This window comes from Plecotus auritus, assembly GCF_963455305.1.
Source record: "Plecotus auritus genome assembly, chromosome: 13".
Taxonomy (NCBI): Eukaryota; Metazoa; Chordata; class Mammalia; order Chiroptera; family Vespertilionidae; genus Plecotus; species Plecotus auritus.
In genome coordinates, this window is record NC_137779.1 from 7,462,802 (window position 1) to 7,479,766 (window position 16,965).

The 16,965-nt window shown below is 41.0% G+C and overlaps 2 protein-coding genes across 3 annotated transcripts in view; one reads left to right on the forward strand and one right to left on the reverse strand.

Annotated features, from left to right (window-relative positions):
• Positions 1–16,965, forward strand: part of TAOK3 (TAO kinase 3) — a 158,161-nt gene that overhangs the window by 99,759 nt on the left and 41,437 nt on the right. Inside the window, exons 12-13 of one of the 2 annotated variants that reach the window (XM_080649750.1) lie at positions 5,493–5,660; positions 12,650–12,856. In XM_080649750.1, the coding sequence (XP_080505876.1) occupies positions 5,493–5,660; positions 12,650–12,856 (375 nt within the window). The remainder of the gene's footprint in view (positions 1–5,492; positions 5,661–12,649; positions 12,857–16,965) is intronic. The other variant, XM_080649751.1, reaches the window with a different exon arrangement.
• Positions 324–842, reverse strand: LOC308238180 (large ribosomal subunit protein eL29-like; the record flags this gene model as incomplete). The annotated part of the gene is made up of 1 exon (XM_080649859.1): positions 324–842. The coding sequence occupies one exon, from the start codon at positions 840–842 to the stop codon at positions 324–326; it is 519 nt and encodes a 172-aa protein (XP_080505985.1).

Here is a 16,965-nt window from a genome sequence, read left to right on the forward strand (position 1 = left end):
GGGTTCTCTATTCTATTCCAATGGTCTATATGTCTGTTCTTGTGCCAGTACCAGGCTGTTTTGAGAACAGTGGCTTTGGAATACAGCTTGAAATCTGGTATTGAGATCCCACCTACTTTGTTCTTTCTCAAGATTGCTGTGGCTATTTGGAGTCTTTTTTTAATTCCAGATGAATTTTTGGAGAGTTCTTTCTAGGTCTGTGAAATATGCTGTTGGTATTTTAATGAGGAGTGCATTGAATCTATAGATTGCTTGGGGTAGTATGGACATTTTAATGATGTTGAGTCTACCAATCCATGAACATGGTATGTTCTTCCATCTGTTTACATCTTCCTCTGCGGAGCCTTCATGGGGGCCTGGGCACCTTTGGGAGTGGGAGCCTGGGCACCTTTGGGAGTAGGAGCCTGAGCCACTTTGGGAGCCTGAGCTGCAGCTGTAACTGCAGCCTGGGGCTTGGTTTCCACCTTGGCCTTGGTCTTTGGCCGGCAGAGCCTGAGCCCCTTGGCAATGCGGGCACGAGCAAGTTTCCCAAGCCTGGGGTGAGCGATGTACGCAAGTCGACTGAGTTTGCGGCTGCAGCCCTTTGGGATATTGGGCCTGGGCTCCTTGGGCTTGACCAGAGCCTTGATGGCCTCAGCACGTGTGCTCATGGCCTTGGTGTTATTGGCCTGCATCTTCTTCAGGCCCTTCTTGTTGTGCTTCTTGGCAAAGCGCATATTTCTTAGGAACTTGGGGTCTACCCCCTTAAGAGATTCGTATCTTTGTGACCGGGGTTTCTTGATGCCATTTCTGTGCCATTTTCGGGACTGGTTGTGCGTGGTGTGGTTCTTGGACATGGCCATCTCTGCACAGAAGCCCACAGCTCCCGAAGCGCCAGGGACCAGACGAGAAAGAGGTGCTAGAAGCTTTTTGATGACTACTTCAATTTCTTCCATAGTTATTGGCCTATTGAGATGTTTAGATTCTTCCTGATTGAGTTTTGGAAGGTTATATTTTTCTAGGAATATGTCCATTTCCTCCAGGTTGTCCAGTCCGTTGGAACAGAGTTGTTCATAGTATTTTTTAACAATCCTTTGTATTTTGGTGGTGTCTGTTGTTATTTCACCTCTTTCATTTCTAATTTTGTTTATTTGGGTCCTCTCTCTTTGCTTATTGGTGATCCTGGCTAGAGGTTCATCAATCTTGTTTATCCTTTCAAAGAACCAGCTCTTAGTTTTGTTGATCTTTTGTATTGTTTTTTTGGTCTCAATGTCGTTTATCTCCACTCTGATCTTTATTATTTCCTTCCTTCTGCTTACACTGGGCTTTTCTTGTTGCTCTCTTTCTAACTCATTGAGTTGTAGGCTTAGGTAATTTATTACCATTTCTTGTTTTGTGCAGTAGGCTTGTAGAGCTATCAACTTCCCCCTCAAGACTGCTTTCGCTGTGTCCCATAGATTTTGGATTGTTGTGTTTTCATTGTCATTTATTGCCATGATGTTTTTTATTTCTTTTTTGATCTCTCTGGTAACCCAGTCATTGTTTAATAGCATGCTGTTTAGTCTCCATGTGTTTGATTTTTTTGGATTGTTTTTATTGTACTTGATTTCCAGTTTTATGCCACTGTGATCTGAGAAGATGCTTGATATGATTTCTATTTTCTTGAATTTGAAGAGACTTTGCCTGTGACCCAACATATGGTCATCTTTTAAAATGACTCATGTGCACTTGAGAAGAATGTATATTCTGTGGCTTTGGGGTGAAATGTTCTGAAGATGTCAATTAATTCTATCTGGTCTAGTGAGTCATTTAGGATTGATGTTTCTTTGCTGATTTTTTGTTTAGAGGATTTGTCCAATGGTGATAGTGGGGTATTAAAGTCTCCTACTATGATTGTGTTGCTGTCAATCTCTCCCTTGATATCCTCCAGGAGTTTTTTTTTATGTATTTGGGTGCTCCTGTATTGGGTGCGTATATGTTTACCAGAGTTATTTCTTCTTGGTGTATTGCTCCCTTTAGTATTATGAAGTGGCCTTCCTTATCTCTTGTTATGTCCTTCACTTTGAGATCTGATTTGTCAGAAATAAGTATTGCTACCCCAGCTTTTTTTTCATTTCCATTCGCCTGAAAACCCTTTTTCCATCCCTTCACCCTCAGTCTGTGTGCATCTTTTTTTCTGAGGTGGGTTTCTTATAGACAGCAGATATATGGGTCGTGTTTTCTTATCCAATCCATTACCCTATGTCTTTTGATTGGGGCATCTAATCCATTTACATTTAAAGTTATTATTGATAGGTGCTTATTTGTCGCCATTTTTATTCTTTACCTCTGTGTTCCTTCTCCGCTTCCTATTTCTTTTTTTTACAGCAGACCCTTTAGCATTTCTTGCATTGCTGGTTTGGTGGTAATAAATTCCCTTAGTCCTTTTTTTTCTGTGAAGCTCCTGATTTCACCTTCAATTTTGATTGATAGCCTTGCTGGGTACAGTATTCTTGGATTCAGAACCTTCCTTTGCATGACTTTGTATATTTCGTTCCATTCCCTTCTGGTCTGATGAGTTTCTGTTGAGAAATCAGTTGCTAGTCTGATGGGGGATCATTTTTTTTTAAATATATTTTTATTGATTTTTTACAGAGAGGAAGGAAGAGGGATAGAGAGTTAGAAACATCAATGAGAGAGAAACATCGATCAGCTGCCTCTTGCACACCCCTACTGGGGATGTGCCCACAACCAAGTTACGTGCCTTGACCGGAATCGAACCTGGGACCTTTCAGTCCACAGGCTGACGCTCTATCCACTGAGTCAAACCGGTTTTGGCTGATGGGGGATCTTTTTTTTTTTTTTTTTAAATATATATTTTATTGATATTTCACAGAGAGGAAGGGAGAGGGATAGAGAGCTAGAAACATCGATGAGAGAGAAACATCGATCAGCTGCCTCCTGCACACCTCCCACTGAGGATGTGCCCGCAACCAAGGTACATGCCCTTGACCGGAATCGAACCCGGGACCTTTCAGTCCGCAGGCCGACGCTCTATCCACTGAGCCAAACCGGTTTCGGCGATGATGGGGGATCTTTTGTAGGTAACTTTCTGTCTCTTTCTGGCCACTTTTAAAATTCTTACTTTGTCATTGGTGTTTGCAAATTTAATTATAATGTGCTTTGGCATCGGTCTTTTGGGGTTCATTTTGCTTGGAACTCTGTGAGCTTCTTGGATTTGTGTGGGGTTTTTCTTCCCTATATCAGGAAAGTTTTCTGTCATTATTTCTTCAAACAGGTTTTCTATTCCTTGCTCAGTTTCCTCTCTTTCTGGAACCCCTATTATGCAGATGTTGTTTTGTTTCCTGTTGTCCCAAAGTTCCCTTAGGCTCTCCTCCTGCTTTTTAATTTTTTTTTTTTCTAGAAGCTGCTTTACTTGGGTATTTTTTCCTACCTTGTCTTCTAGCTCACTGATGCGGTCCTCTGCTTCTTCTAATCTACTCTTGATGCTTTCTATTGAGTTCTTTACAGCAGCGATGTCATTTTTCATTTCTTCTTGGTTCTTCTTCATTTCCTCTTGGTTCTTACACATATTGTTGAATTTGTCTTCCATTCTTTTCAGCCACCTTATGACCATTTCTCTGAATTCTTTCTCTGACAGGTTGCTTGCCTCCATTTCATTTACTTCCTTTGCTAGTGATGCCTGCTTTTCTTTCATATGCGGGCTGTTTGTCTCCCCATGGTCTCTCTTCTGCGGGTGTCTGGTTATGTAGTTCTCTCTCTCCTTTCCGTGGTGGAGTGTAGAGCTCCTCTGAATCTGCGTGTTTGCGCCAATTGGTGACCGGTGTTCTGGGGTTCGCAGCTGTTCGATGGATGCCGTAGTTGTAGATTTTCAGGCTTCCTATAATACCCACTTTCCCCTTCAAGATGGCGCGGTCTCCGCATCCAAGCCGGTCGCTCCGGGAGGGAACCCAGCAGCATTGGGGGCTGCCCGGTCAGGGGAGCCCTGTCCAGAAGTCCCCCACCATCTCCTGGAGTATAGCTTTCCCTCAACTCACCAACAAACACTCCCCGTGCGACCCTCAGCTGTTCTTTCTATCTGCTCCGGGACAAGGCTCGGGACACGTTTGTCTATTCCACCGCCATTTTTTCCTACCAGAAGAGATATTTTATAAAAGCAAGAGCAAAAGCCACAGTTTTCCTGACACCAAAGTCAGGGTGAAGAACCACAGGACATGTAGATTTTTTTTTCTCTCACAATGGTTTTGTTCCTTCTTTATATCTTTTTAAACTTACAAAGAAGTAAAATCCATTCCATCATCTAAGGCCTACTACATTTCTCTCATTTCCCCTATATCTTTAAATTATAATTTCACATAAGTGTATTTTCTACATAACTGAACCTTTTCCTTTAAAAAACAAAACTTCTTCCTCCCACTTTTGATCATTTTCTGTGTTAAAATATAAGATGTGCCTCTCTACCTTCTAAAGCAGCGGTCGCCAACCTTTCAGACCTCACGGACCACCAGTGGTCCACAGACCACCGGGTGGCAACCACTGTTCTAAAGAATGTATAATGAACATAATTTAACTAACAGTAGTGTTTTGCAAACTCTTGGAGTATAAAACAACTATATGAGAGCACTGCGCCTTTTCAAATAGCCAAGAAACCTTTGTTCATTTTCATTTGGTTGGTGGTAGATACATTAATCATGGAATTTCTCTCTTTCTCTACTGTCAGGCTGTCAGAGAACTTTCAAAGTGCACTTCTTTTTACAGCAAATAACCCTACCTCTTACAGTTCCCAGTCCTCTTTCTCCCACTTTTATTCCCTCTTTCTAAGCTGCTATAGGCTGAGAAAGCAGGAAACTGGAATATGTGTTAGAGATGACTGACGATATTGAAAGTGAGGGCTGCTTATGCCCAGAAAAGTTTATGGACTTGGGGCAGATATTTTCACTCCTCGGAGGCCCTTCTCCATTTCTCCTGGTTGTACAACTCTGCAAAGGAGAGATGACGTTGCCAGGATTCTGACCTCTGAATAAATTTAACACCTATCACATTTTTAGTCATACACTATATATGACCACAGAAATAGAAAACAAAATATACACAACAGTAGTATAGAGTAAGGAGAAGGATTGAGGTAAATTATAATGAGAATAGTATGTACTCTGCATTGCTTTTGCTTTACTATATAGCTTCAGATTTGAAAGTTATAAGTCACTCAGCTGCTATTTAAAATTATAGTCATTGTTATTACTTGTAAGATAAGGTAAACATCAAGAGTTCTCAAGTAAACTCTAGGATAAAGTCCACAAAATGGAGCTTGAAGAAGAGAAAAGCATTAATTTTATTTATCTTTTTTAATATTAATACAATAAGAGGGACTACACGGAATGAAAATCATATCTTGTTTATTTCTGCAAAATCCATAGAACTGTTTTATGTCCATTTACTACTATATCTACATCTTGCACCTAAAAATATTTTTCTCATTGTTATTTTTTGCTATTTTCTCCTCCCTCAATTAGCATGACTTTGTCCGACGAGATCGGCCACTACGTGTCCTAATTGACCTCATACAGAGGACAAAAGATGCTGTTCGTGAACTAGATAACCTGCAATACCGCAAAATGAAAAAAATCCTTTTCCAAGAGACACGAAATGGACCTTTGCATGAATCACAGGAGGATGAAGAAGTAGGTTCCATTTATTTTAGCAGGCACTTATAAAGTGCCTACTATGTGAAAAAGTCTAGACTGGGCACTGTAAAAAATACTTTTGGGGATAAAAAAAGGTAAGGGATGCTCTCTGCCTTAAGAGACACAGAGTTGCAAAAAAGACATTCATGAAAAAACTCTTACATAAAACAAAATTTGAAAAATGCTTGAGAGGTATATCACAATGCAGGGGTCAATAGTGGGGAGATAAGTCTGCTGGTGGGGATTAGTGAAGGTTGTATGGAGGACAGGATGTGGGGGATTTTTGACAGAAGGGCATAGGGCATTTTAGAGTCAGGAAAGTGCTATGCTTTAGAAAGATTATCCTACCAACAGAATGTAAGATGGATTTCATTCAGTGACTAGTTCATGCATGAAGTAAAAAGGGCAGTGTCAGAGGGAATGGGGAACAAAAAACACTTTTGAGAAACACTGTAGAAGTAGATTTGATAATGCTAGGACCTTAATGAGTATATCAATACCAAGAACAGAAGGAACAATGGAGAAAGAATAGGTTTAAGATTATTTCAGGAAGAAACCAAGATGGCGGCATAGGTAAGCACCTAAACTGCTGCCCTGCATAACAATTTCAAAACTACAACTAAAAGACAGAATGGACACCATCCAGAACCACAGGAAAGCTGGCTGAGTGGAAATTCTACAACTAGAAGGAAAGAAGAAAGCTCACGGAGAAGGAGCGGCAAAGAGCTGAGGTACGGAGACACGTACGCACAGAGAGGAAGGGTGGCAGAGTGCCTGGCTGGCTTTCTCTGGCGGGAGGGGGAAGGAAGACCCCGACTGCACTGAACCCCAGTTCCGACTGCACTGAACCTCAGTTCTGGGCGAAACCCTGTGGACCCAGGCTCATACAGGGGGAGTTTGGACTGTCAGGTAGAGAGAAAGGCACTCAGAGACTCAGGGGAACCGCGGTGGCAGGGGTCTGGAGGCGCAAGTGCGCACAAAGACTGCGGAGGTTACCACAGGCTATCCCTAGCAGAAGGGAGTCGGAAGCTCCTGACTGCACTGAACCCCAGTTTTGACTGCACTGAACCGCAGTTCCGGGCGAGCCCCTGGGGACTCACGCTCTTATGGGGGAATCTGGACTGTAAGACAGAAACTCAGGAACCGTGGAAGACAAAGGTCTAGAGGCTCGCGCGCAAGGGCAGGGCTGAGAGGAAGCCAAGACTGTCTGCTCCACCCTGAGACTCCACCCCTTCCAAGCTGAGCACAGAGGCTTTTGCAGTCTGGCAAGGCTAATCCTATAAGGCTGTCTCCAGCACTGAAAATCTCCCAGTGTAGACACAGCTGATCCTCACAACCAACTGGCCTGCAAGTCAATTCCTCCCAGTGATGCCAACAACAATCAAGACTTAACTACAACAAGGCTGTACACACAGTCCCCAAAGGGGTGCACCAAGAGTGTCCACCTCAGGTTAACTGGGGAGGCCGACCCACTGGGCCATAAAGGAAACCTAGCACACAAAGCTACCCTACCAACTCAGGGAAGCAGTGAAAAATGGGGAGACGAAGAAACAGATCACAAACGAAAGAAATGGAGGAAAACAAACGACTGGATATAGAATTCAAAACCACGGTTATAAGGCTTTTCAAGAATATCCTAGAAAAGGCTGATAAATATAACGAGACCCTCACAGATATGAAAAAGGACCAACTAGAAATTTAAACATACACTAACTGAAATAAAAAATATTATACAGAGACCCAACAGCAGACTAGAGGAACGCAAGAATCAAGTCAAAGATTTGAAATACAAAAAAAACAAACAAACACTCAATCGGAAAAGCAAAAAATAGAAAAAAGAATCCCAAAAGTTGAAGATAGTGTAAGAAGCCTCTGGGACAACTTCAAGCGTACCAACATCAGAATTATGGGGGTGCCAGAGAAACCAAGATGGCGGCATAGGTAAACACCTAAACTGCTGCCTCGCACAACAATTTCAAAACTACAACTAAAAGACAGAACGGACACCATCCAGAACCACAGGAAAGCTGGCTGAGTGAAAATTCTACAACTAGAAGGAAAGAGAAAAGCTCACAGAGAATTGGAGGTACGGCAAAGGGTCTTTGTGCGTGCAGAGAGGAAGGGCGGCTGAGAGCCTGGCTGACTTTATCTGGCGGAAGGGGGAAGGAAGCCCCCGACCGCACTGAACCCCAGTTCTGACTGCACTGAACCCCAGTTCCGGGCAAGCCCCTGGGGACCCACGCTCTTACGGGGGGAGTCTGGACTCTCGGGCGGAGACTCGGGAGCCGGGGAAGGCAGAGGACTGAAAGCACGCACGCACCAGTACGCACAAAGGCTGCGGAGGTTGCCACAGGCTTTCCCTAGTGGAAGGGAGTCGGAGGTTCCTGACTGCACTGGGCCCCAGTTCTGACTGCACTGAACCCCGGTTCCAGGTGAGCCCCTGGGCACCCACGCTCTTGTGGGGGGAGTCTGGACTCTCGGGCGGAGACTCGGGAGCCGGGGAAGGCGGAGGACTGAAAGCGCGCGCGTGCCAGTGCGCACAAAGGCTGCGGAGGTTGCCACAGGCTTTCCCTAGTGGAAGGGAGTCGGAGGTTCCTGACTGCACTGGGCCCCAGTTCTGACTGCACTGAACCCCGGTTCCAGGCGAGCCCCTGGGGACCCACGCTCTTGTGGGGGGAGTCTGGACTCTCAGGCGGAGACTCGGGAGCCGGGGAAGGCGGAGGACTGAAAGCGCGCACGTGTGCGCAAGGGTAAGGCTGACGGGAAGCCAAGACTGAGACTCCACCCCATCCAAGCTGAGCACAGAGGCTATTGCAATTTGGCAAGGCTAATCCTATAAGGCTGTCTCCAGCACCGAACTTCTCCCAGCATAGACACAGCTGATCCTTACAGCCAACTGGCCTGGAGGTCAATTCTTCCCAGTGATACCAACAACAATCAAGACTTAATTACAACAAGGCTGTATACACAGTCCACAAAAGGGTGCACCAAGAGTGTCCACCTCAGGTTAACTGGGGAGGCAGACCCACTGGGCCATATTGGAATCCTAGCACACAAATCTACCTTACCAACTCAGGGAAGCAGTGAAAATGTGGCGTCAAAGAATCAGATCACAAACGAAAGAAATGGAGGAAAACAAACGACTGGATATAGAATTCAAAACCACGGTTATAAGGCTTTTTAAGAATATCCTAGAAAAGGCTGATAAATATAACGAGACCCTCGAAGATATGAAAAAGGACCAACTAGAAATTAAACATACACTGACTGAAATAAAAAATATTATACAGAGACCCAAAAACAGACAAGAGGAACACAAGAATCAAGTCAAAAGAATTGAAATACAAAGAAGCAAAAAACACTCAACCGAAAAAGCAAAAAGCAAAAAAAAAAAATCCAAAACGTTGAAGATAGTGTAAGAAGCCTCTGGGACAACTTCAAGCGTACCAACATCAGAATTATGGGGGTGCCAGAAGAAGAGAGAGAGCAAGATACTGAAAACCTATTTGAAGAAATAATGACTGAAAACTTCCCCCACCTGGTGAAAGAAATAGACTTACAAGTCCAGGAAGCGCACAGAACCCCAAACAAAAGGAATCCAAAGAGGACCACACCAAGACACATCATAATTAAAATGCCAAGAGCAAAAGACAAAGAGAGAATATTAAAAGCAGCAAGAGAAAAACAGTTAATTACCTACAAGGGAGCACCCATACGACTGTCAGCTGATTTCTCAACAGAAACTATGCAGGCCAGACGGGAGTGGCAAGAATTTTCAATGTGATGAATAGCAAGAACCTACAACCAAGATTTCTCTACCCAGTAAAGCTATCATTCAGAATTGAAGGGCAGATAAAGAGCTTCACAGATAAGAAAAAGCTGAAGGAGTTCATCACCACCAAACCAGTATTATATGAAATGCTGAAAGGTATTCTTAAAGAAAGAGGAAGAAGAAAAAAGTAAAGAGAAAAATTATGAACAACAAATACATATCTATCAACAAGTGAACCTAAAAATCAAGTGAATTAAAAACCTGAGGAACAGAATAATCTGGCGAATATAATAGAATCAGGGGCATAGAAAGGGAGTGGACTGATAATTCTCAGGGGGAAAGGGGTATGGGGGGGTTCATGAAGTTACTGGACAAAAATCATACACCTATGGATGAGGACAGTGGGGGGGAGGTAAGGGCAGAGGTGGGGTGGGAACTGGGTGGAGGGGAGCTATGGGGGGAAAAAGGAGAAATAATTGTAATAATCTGAATAAAGATTTATTTAAAAAAAAAAAGAATTATGGGGGTGCCAGAAGAAGAGAGAGCAAGATACTGAAAACCTATTTGAAGAAATAATGACTGAAAACTTCCCCGACCTGGTGAAAGAAATATACTTACAAGTCCAGGAAGTGCACAGAACCCCAAACAAAAGGAATCCAAAGAGGACCACACCAAGACACATCATAATTAAAATGCCAAGAGCAAAAGACAAAGAGAGAATATTAAAAGCAGCAAGAGAAAAACAGTTAATTACCTACAAGGGAGCACCCATACGATTGTCAGCTGATTTCTCAACAAACTATGCAGGCCAGACGGGAGTGGCAAGAAATATTCAAAGTGATGAATAGCAAGAACCTACAAGCAAGACTACTCTACCCAGCAAAGCTATTATTCAGAATTGGAAGGTCAGATAAAGAGCTTCACAGATAAGAAAAAGTAAAGGAGTTCATCACCACCAAACCAGTATTATATGAAATGCTGAAAGGTATTCTTTAAGAAGAGGAAGAAGAAGAAAAAGGCAAAGATAAAAATTATGAACAACAAATACATATCTATAAACAAGTGAACCTAAAAATCAAATGAAGTAAAAATCTGAGGAACAGAATAAACTGGTGAATATAATAGAATCAGGGGCATAGAAAGGGAGTGGACTGATAATTCTCAGGGGGAAAGAGGTAGGGGCGGTGCAGGAAGAGACTGGACAAAAATCGTATACCTATGGATGAGGACAGTGTGGGGGGAGGTAAGGGCAAAGGGTGGGGTGGGAATCCGGTGGAGGGGAGCTATGGGGGGAAAAAGGAGAAACAATTGTAATAATCTGAACAATAAAGATTTATTAAATTAAAAAAAAAAAAGAAAGAACACCTAAAAAAAAAAAAAAAGATTATTTCAGTTAGGTGCCTATGGAGTTTAAGGGCCAAGCATTGTATGCCACTGGCATGGTATACAGATGGAATTTTCAAAGGAGAGAGAACTTCCTGGTTTCTCATTCAAATAACTTGAGAAGGATTGGTTGGGACAAAGGTAATGACAATTGAGACACCTGAACAGTGTCTAGCAACTGGTTGGGATATACAAATCCAGAACATAGGAAAGAAGTCTGAATAAAGGGTAGTTGGTTGGGGGTCAAGAGCTTTAAAATAATCATGAATCAAGGAGTTGATTGTAGAAGGAGAATTCCATGTAAGAAAAAGAAGACCTAGGAGGTAAAGGCCTCACAGATGTTAAGAGAGTACACAGTTTCAAGGAGGGAACAGCCAGTGTCATCAGATGCTGCCGAGAGGTCAAGTTAGAGCAGAAAAAAATGTTAAGTGTTTTACAAGTAGGGCATTCTGGGTGACCTTCATAAAAGCAGTTTTGCAAGAATAGTTAGGATAAATAGAAAAATTACTATTTACAATAAATGGGAAGTGAGAAAATAGAGACAGCAGAAGTTGGATGTTTTAAGATTTATAAATATGGCTGAGAAGGAAAAGTGACAAAGGGCAGTATATAGAGAGGTACATAAATAAGGGGCAGGGCTTTTCAGATTTATATGCAGAGGGGAAGGAGCCAAGCCAGAGGCATCAAAGATAGAGGGAAGTTAAAGAAGTGGGATCTCAGGAAGTGCTTATGATGGGAGCAAGAGTATTTGAGAATGGATTAGCCTATCTAAAACTAGATCAAGAGGAGGAGAGGAATGATGAATCTTATTTTAGATTTCTGATATAAAATAAAACAAAATTATTACATCAGTAATTATAAAATAAAATCCAGAAAGCTGAATTGGACTATAAGCTCTAGTGATTGCATATATACAAATGATTCTCCTTAAATGGGAAAATAAATCTATTAAAAATATAATGTATTTTCTAACATTTTAAATTACCCCATTATCTACCTATGCCAGTGATTCCCTACATTGCCAAGTAACAGTTCTTTAAAGTTATATATGTACATATGCTTCTTCAAAAATAGGGTTTATTTGGAACTAAGTTGCTTTCATTATACTATTTAATCTTATATCAAAAGATATCCCATCGTGATGGATAAATTGTATGTTCTGATTATTTTACCACTTCTCAAATAGTAGTCTTTAGACTAGTAGTTATGAATACCAGTATTATTTAACAGATATATTTAATAAGATTACAGAGATAAGCATGATAGAATTGCTTAAGGGAGGCAGAATTTAATTACCTATCCAGGACAGTAGAATTAATAATATCCCTGCTTAGCTATGAAGTTACTCAGTAATGACTTGCAAAGGAGTATGTTGCTTGTCAAATCTCTGAAAATTCTTTTTATTCTATTTTAGTTTCAAGTGACCACTGCCGTATTTGCAAATATCCTAGAGGTCACCTGTCGCCTGCAGTCTTTCTCTAGCACCTTGATGATCCTGGAGGTCTCTTACAAACCTGGCCTGATTCTGCTTATTAAATAGCAATACAATAGTATGCTAGTTGCATATGACAGGGGAAAGCCCTGGGATAGCAGCATTTGGAGCCTTATGACTCATGTCCAGAATGGCCCCTGGGGAAGGCATAGAGTAAATTTGAGATGTCTGAAAATAGTGGGGGAGTAGTGGAGCCACTACATAAAAAGTTTATCTTTGCAGATTTGGCAGAAAAGCAACCTGCCACTGCAAAATTGAGTGTGCTTAATAGCTTAGTCAATGGATTGGCACTTTATCTCCAGTCATGTTTTTTTTAACCCGAGTGCCCGATTTTTATAGGACAGCGAACATGGAATCAGCCTGAGCAGGGAAATGGACAGTCTGGGGAGCAACCATTCTATCCCAAGCATGTCTGTGAGCACAGGCAGCCAGAGCAGCAGTGTGAATAGCATGCAGGAGGTCATGGATGAGAGCAGCTCTGAACTTGTCATGATGCATGATGACGAAAGCACAGTAAATTCCAGTTCCTCTATTGTGCATAAGAAGGTAGGTTTCACAGTCCCCTTCCGAGCTCTAGGCTTTGTCAATCCTAGTTAAGCTACCTCAGGTCACTTAGCATTTTTAACAACTGAAGCATGGTACTAAACCTAACACTGGATACCTTCTCTTATAGTAAAAAGGTAATGAAGGACGATGTAAGCTACATCTGTACCTATTTCTTTATCTTCCTCTTCTTGTTATTCTGAAGTCTACCACCATCAATAGTAAAAATTTAAAAATCCACAAATCTCCAAGTCAAAGAAACCAGTAAGTCCCTCTCTAAACTTAATAACCTTAATACTGCAGACCTTGAAAGTTTCCTGTGTAAAACCTTTGGGTGTGCCCTTTTAGAAGAATGCTTTTGCAGAGTATGCTTCTTAATGGATATTCCCAAGATTCTATGTGTTTTAGAAACACTTTCTACTCTTTCTGTTGTTTCTTGTATTTATTGTTTCTAATTCTTCTAAGACTGGTTCTCTGTCACCTTAAATACTATATTCTCACTTTTGAAAGAATGATTCTGCTTTTTATTTTTACTTTACTTTTCCAACTAAAGAGCCTCATTTCATACAAGTCTATCATGATTCATAAGTTGAAATACTTTATAAAAAAATTTAAGCTTCTTTCAAAGCAATTTCTGTAACATGAGTGTTTCACAGAATTATCAATAATTTTTTGGAGGAATTCCCAAAAGTGTTTTGAGTAACCTTAGGGAAGAAGTTCACAGAATGGAATTATAGAGGGAAAAATCCCTTATAATTTTGTTCTTATTAGGTATATATATTTTAATCCTCACCCAAGGATATTTTTCCATTGATTATCAGAGAGAGTGGAAGAGAGAGGGAAAGACAGAGAGAAACATCAATGTGAGAGAAACACATCGATTGGTTGCCTCTGCATGAGCCCCAACCGGGGCCCCGGGCTGGGGAGGAGCCTGCAACTGAGGTACGTGCCCTTGTCCAGAATTGAACCCGGGACCCTTCTGTCCACAGGCCAACGCTCTATCCAGTGAGCAAAACTGGCTAGGGTCTTTTTAGGTATATTTGAGGTGTATATGTACTTATTTTAATAAATGGCAACAATCACATTCTAATTCTAGTGAAAGAGCATATTAAAGGATTTTTTCACTTCTCTTTTTTGTGCATTATTCTTGGGAAGAAAAGAAAATTAAGCAGGTAAGGATGAAGGGCAGGAGAAAATATATTGGCCCCTGGCTGTGAATAATGGAGGGATACATATTTATTTTCTGAATTGATTAACTTATTCATTTACTAAACTAATACTGGTGGGGACCTCTATTATGTGCCAGGAACTATGGTAGGCCCTGTGGATACAGAGAAAATAAAACAGACATAGTGTTTTCATAGAGCTTATTATCTGTAGGGGAGATTAAGCAAATAATCATACTAATAACTATATCATGTAATTATGAAACTTGCTCTGGGTAAAAGGAGGATTTAATCTAGCAGGGAGTAGTGGAAAGCCTATCTAATAAAGTGACATTTAAGCTAAAACTTTAAGGACAAGTGGAAGCCAGGTAACTTGGGGTGAGTAATGGAGGTGAGTCAGAAAGCAACATGTGCAAAGTACTAGAGACAAAAAGAACTTTGTATGTTCAAGGAAGAGGGGAAAGGTCAGAGAGGTTAGAGCTTGGTGAGCCATGTGGAGAGTCAATTGAGACCAGAAAGACAGCAAGGACCCAGATTATCAGGAAGCATGGAAAGGAGTGATATCAGACAGATGCAGAAAAGTGCTAAGAGTCCAGCATTGCCAGCTGGCCTTCTTTGAATACAGGCAAGTGATCATATAGTTGAAGGGTAGAAAAGAAGGTTTTGTGAGGCTCTCTTTTTGGAAGGAGCTTTCATGGATGCTGACATCTGGCTCTATTTCCTCTGAGGCTTCATGGGTATAGATAGCAAAAGAAGAGACATTCTGTTGGATTTTTTTACTCCAGGACCTCTTAAATGGGAACCCAGAATTAGAAGAAAGATGCTACTGGTATAATCAATAAGAAAGAAGACCCTGGTCTCAAACTCATTGAGGGTTTTCATTTTAATTTTTGCATGCTGGTATAGAGCTTTCTTGTGATAATGTGGGTCTTTTAATACATTTTCCTCCCTGGTGTAATCACTTAAGAAGAATAAATGTTAGTTTATATTTTGAAGTAAAGGGTAGTTGTATTTGTTCCACACAAAAAAAATGTTTGTCAGGTAGAATTAAGTTATATAATGTATTTCTTTTGTTATTATGAGATAGAGGAAATGTGATGGAAGGAAATTGAAAAACCTTTTCAAATAAAACTTTGAATGAGTTAACTCATTCTACTCTGGGTACATACCCAAAAGAATTGAAAGCAGGATCTCAAAGAAATGTCTATACACCCCTATTCATAATAGCATTATACACATTAGCTGAAGCAACCCACGTGTCCATCAGTGGGTGAATGGATAAGCAAACTGTGGTACACACATACAATGGAATATTCTTCAGCTTTGAAAAAGGAAATCATACACATACACACACACACATATTGATTTCAGAGAGGAAGGGAGAGGGAGAGAGAGACAGAAACATTTATGATGAGAGAATCATTGATCGGCTGCCTCCTGCATGCCCCACACTGAGGATCAAGCCCATAACCCAGGCATGTGCCCTTGACCGGAATCAAACCCAGGACCCTTCAGTCCACAGGCTGATGCTCTAGCCACTGAGCCAAACCAACTAGGGCAGAAAGGAAATCTTGACATGCACTTCTACATGGATGAACCATGGAGACATTATGCTAAGTGAAATATGCTACTCACAAAGACAAATATTGTATGATTGCACTTATATAAAGTACTTAGGGTAGTCAAAATCATAGAGACAGAAAGTAGAATGGTGGTTGCCAGGGGCTAGGGAGAGGAGAGAAATGGGGAATTGTTGTTTAGTGAGTATAGAGTTTCAGTACAGTATATACTGAACTGTACACTTAAAAATTATTAACATGGTAAGTTTAATATGTATTTTTCCACATTAAAAATAGGAAAATACATATAAGTAGACTATAAAATAGAGCATACTATATATGAAACTTTAATGTTAAATATGGTATACCTGTGCTTTAAAATATTTCATCTTTAAACACAATAGAAACAAAAAGTATTTAGATAGTTTATATTTGTTGGTTCACTTGAATTCCTAAAAGTTTTTCACTTTAAGAACATAAATGAAATAGGATCTGAAACTCTCAGTGAAAACATTTATATAATGGACTATAGGAATGAGGAAGCTAGTTTATAATTCTATCTGCCATGGTTAATTTTTCTTTTCTTTGGATAAGTCACAAACCTCTTTGGGCCTCAGTTACTCCATCTGTAAAATTAGGACTTATTCTGTATGATTTCAAAGATCCCTTCCAGCTCTAAAATTTTTTGCTTCAATTTCTGTAATATTTAAAGAAGCAAATCTCTAATGTGATCCTCAAGCTGTTTTGTAGAGGTACCTCGGCAGCCTTATCCACACCTCACCTAGGACAAGTTCTGCTTCATCTCTTACATTATATATTTGGATTCCACTTAATATTTCACTTGCAGAAGGGTTGGGTTTTTTGTTTTATTTTGTTTTGTTTTGTTTTCGAAAAGCCACTCCTGTGATCAGTCCCTTTTTCTCCATGCAGATGGGATACTAAGTACAATATATTACATGTAAGTAACATTGATGTCACAGGTTGGATTCTCCAGGAAGTAGAGCTGAGATGATTTATCCCAACAGGTTTTTTAAATTCATTAGGCATTTCTTTTGGGATGAATACCTCTGGAAGGGAAGAGAAGGAAGCAACATTTATCAGAGGGCAAAGTTGAACTGAGATGTAGGCCCAACGGCAGCCTCAATCAACTCCCCAGGGAGCTCTGAAGTTAAAATGGTTCTTTAGAGTTGGGCCAGAATGGCCAGGCCTTGATACCCCAACCTAGATCAGTCAATGAAATGAGCAACCTGGGGAGAGTATGAACTTGGCCAAAGCTGCCCTCTGCAGCCGAAGCAGTTCCTCAAAGAGCTGACAGCCAAAGACCAGTGCCAGCAGCACGTCCTTCCTTAAAGGAGGTGGTATACTTCTGAGGCTATCATCATTTGTG